Here is a 3,115-nt window from a genome sequence, read left to right on the forward strand (position 1 = left end):
AAAAAAAAAAGATAGGAGAAAAGATAAAAAGAGAAAAACACCAAATTCTTTTGAATTTTTATTTTTTGGAGAAAGTTGTTGTTGAAAACTGGAACTAACTCAAAAATCAGGTTGATGAGCACTCAAGTCGAAAGTTCACCATCAAACAACAATCAATTACAACAAGACACTAAATCAGAAGAACAAATGTCTATTTGTTTTGAACATTCACCAACTACACCAGCACCTTTTTGGTCAGAAGAAGAACAATTGTTATTAGATGAAAATATTAAAAAATTAGAAATTACTGAAGATAATTTAAAATCTATTTTTCAAATCTCAATGCTTTTTCCAAATAAAACAATTCAACAATTAACAATGCGTGTTCATTGGTTACAATTAAAAGAAGTTTGTTTTTTTTTCTATTAAATAATTAATATTAACATATGATTATCTAAGACTTAAAAACACAAACATATCTTTATTTGAATTATAAAATAATAATGAAAATGTCTTTTAATAAAATATTCTATTTGTTCTTATTTATTATATTTACTTTATATTTCTATCTTTTTTATTATATGTTGTATTAATTTATATAGACAGTCTCTTGGGAAAATTATTGGAAAACTTTCCAAAGAAAAGAACAACAAACTCCTTTACAATCTCCTAAAGATTCTAATCATTCTTCTCCTCGTTATAAAATGGAAAAATTAAGAAATAGAAAATCTTGTCAATTTATTCCTAAAAAATTATCTGAAGATCAACAACGTAGGAAAAGAAAATCAGTTCCTAATGGGTTGGATGATTCTTCTCCTATTTCTTCACCTGATCTTTTAAAGATACAATCTAAATATCAATCTCTTAATCAACAAACTCAATCTGATTCAATTCAATCAGATCTTTCAGATCCTTTAACACAAATACCAGGATTAATTCAATTTAAAGGACCAATGAATTTAAAACATAATAGAGGTTCAGCTCGTTTTATGCAATTACAATCATTACAAGAAAGAAATGAATTAAATTCTCTTCAATACCAACAACAATCTTCTAATGACCAAATAAAAAGAAGATCTGGTATTATCAGTGTAATGCAAACTGGTTCTCAACAAAATATACCTTTTACTTCAATTCAACAATCAAAAATTCTTAATTCATCCCAAATACAACAACCATTAAGATCTATAAATCAAAAACCAGTAACAACAACACATATTACTCGACATCAATCATTACCACAAACATTACAACCAAGAGTTCTTATCAATCAGTCAATTCCTATAAATTCATTACAACTGAATTCGATTAATCAATCACAATATATTATAAATCAAATAGATAATATATTGAAAGAAAATGAATCAATACTAAAATATATTCAAGAAAGTATCCAACTTAATATCGCTTTAAATCCAAATTATATTAACGCTTTTAATAAGAATTTACATTCATTACTTTTTCTAACAGATGAATTAGCTAAACCATCTTCTCTTCCATTTTTAAAATTAGTTCTTTCTATTCCACCATTAGTATCACAACAAATAAGTCAAACACCAATAGAACCCATATTTACAACAACCAACAATAAATAATAAAAGAAAATAAAAGAAATGGTGGGAAAGAGATAATCTGTTTAAATACTTCAATTGTATTATTTTATTATTTAAAATAGTTATTTTATTATTAAATTAAATCACACAAAAACATTCAATAAAAGGAATACTATTATTGTAAATTGTCTAATGGAACAATTAAATTTGTTGCTTTAGTTACTTTAGTTTTATTATATTCTTCAGAAATAATATTTATATTTGTTTGAAGGACTGAACGAAGGAATTGAAGATCAAATTCAGATTCAACATCATTTCTATTTGATTTAGGAAGAGCAAATATTTCTTTAGTTTGAATTGTTTTTGTTTTCTTTTTAATTTCTTTAATATATTGTTGAATATCTTCAATATGATTTTGAGAATTATGTTGTTTACTTAAATACTGAGTGTTTATTTCTTTGATCATTTTACTATTCTCCTCTGTTGGTGGTAATTGTGTATAAACTCTTTGTACTTTTGGTGTTTCATTAATAATTGGAGGTTGTAAATTTTCAACAACGGAAAGAAGTGGTTGATTTTCATCGACTCCTGCAGTAGAAGAACAGCACCCCATAATGATATTAAAACAATTATTTACTTTTTAAAGTTCCTTTCAATTTAATGAATTTATTATATTTAATAATAATAAAATCAATTTTTAATAATAAAATAAATAACATTAAAAGAACAATCAATTTTTAATTAAAATAGTCATAAACAACCTCACTATAGTAGCAAATAATTGACATATAGTTGCACTCAATGAAAACCAAAATCCCATTTTAGGATTATGCATAGTATTATCCATAAAATAACGTATATCATCTTTTTCTATTTTATTTACACGAAATATCCATGCTAATAAAATACTAATTTGATATAAACTATACATTATAAAAAATAAACAAATAATAAAATTTGTTCTTCTTAAATGTCCTATTGTTGATGGATATATTCTTCTAAAATCATATAAACAAATAAATATTCCTGCAATAAAATAAATAAGATGTGAAACAACAACTAATCCAGCTATTCTTTTAATTCTTCAATTCCTTAATTTAATTTATCTTTAGATGAAGAAAAACAGATAAATTAATAAATATAATTACAAACCTAATTCTGCAAAATTATCAAAGTCTTTATATGACTTAATTCTACTATGTCCTTGTTCAGTTTTAATATATCCAAATATATTTAATCGAAATTCGGTATTATCTCTATAAAGATAATTCCATGCCATAGTCATTCCTGTTACAAAAAAAATTAAACTTAACAAGTCTGAAATAAATATTATTAATGATATTGGCTTTACTTCAACAAATTTCATTTGTTTCTTTCAGTTCTTTTCTTTTTATGATTCTTTTATTGTCATATATAACGTTAATTTATTTATTTATAGAATAACTCTTTTTTTTTTGTTTCATTCTTTTCTGTTTTAACTTATTTTTTTATTTATATTTGCTGTGTTATTAAAGTTTATGCTATGATATACATTTGTTTTGTTTCAGATGTTGTTATATTAATATATCATATTTAATGAAATG

At 23.4% G+C, this 3,115-nt stretch overlaps 3 protein-coding genes across 3 annotated transcripts; 1 reads left to right on the plus strand and 2 right to left on the minus strand.

Moving 5' to 3' along the window:
- Positions 1–114: 114 nt before the first annotated feature.
- Positions 115–1,574, plus strand: ENU1_044800 (hypothetical protein; the record flags this gene model as incomplete). The annotated part of the gene is made up of 2 exons (XM_008857657.1): positions 115–387; positions 582–1,574. The coding sequence occupies 2 exons, from the start codon at positions 115–117 to the stop codon at positions 1,572–1,574; spliced, it is 1,266 nt and encodes a 421-aa protein (XP_008855879.1).
- Positions 1,575–1,707: 133 nt separating this feature from the next.
- Positions 1,708–2,145, minus strand: ENU1_044810 (hypothetical protein; the record flags this gene model as incomplete). The annotated part of the gene is made up of 1 exon (XM_008857658.1): positions 1,708–2,145. One exon carries the CDS (start codon positions 2,143–2,145, stop codon positions 1,708–1,710), a length of 438 nt encoding a protein of 145 aa, XP_008855880.1.
- A 117-nt stretch (positions 2,146–2,262) lies between these two features.
- On the minus strand, positions 2,263–2,817 carry ENU1_044820 (hypothetical protein; the record flags this gene model as incomplete). Its single annotated transcript, XM_008857659.1, has 2 exons — positions 2,263–2,600; positions 2,685–2,817. 2 exons carry the CDS (start codon positions 2,815–2,817, stop codon positions 2,263–2,265), a joined length of 471 nt encoding a protein of 156 aa, XP_008855881.1.
- Positions 2,818–3,115: the final 298 nt, after the last annotated feature.

The sequence above is a fragment of the Entamoeba nuttalli genome (assembly GCF_000257125.1).
Source record: "Entamoeba nuttalli P19 unplaced genomic scaffold asmbl_2851, whole genome shotgun sequence".
Lineage (NCBI taxonomy): Eukaryota > Evosea > Mastigamoebida > Endamoebidae > Entamoeba > Entamoeba nuttalli.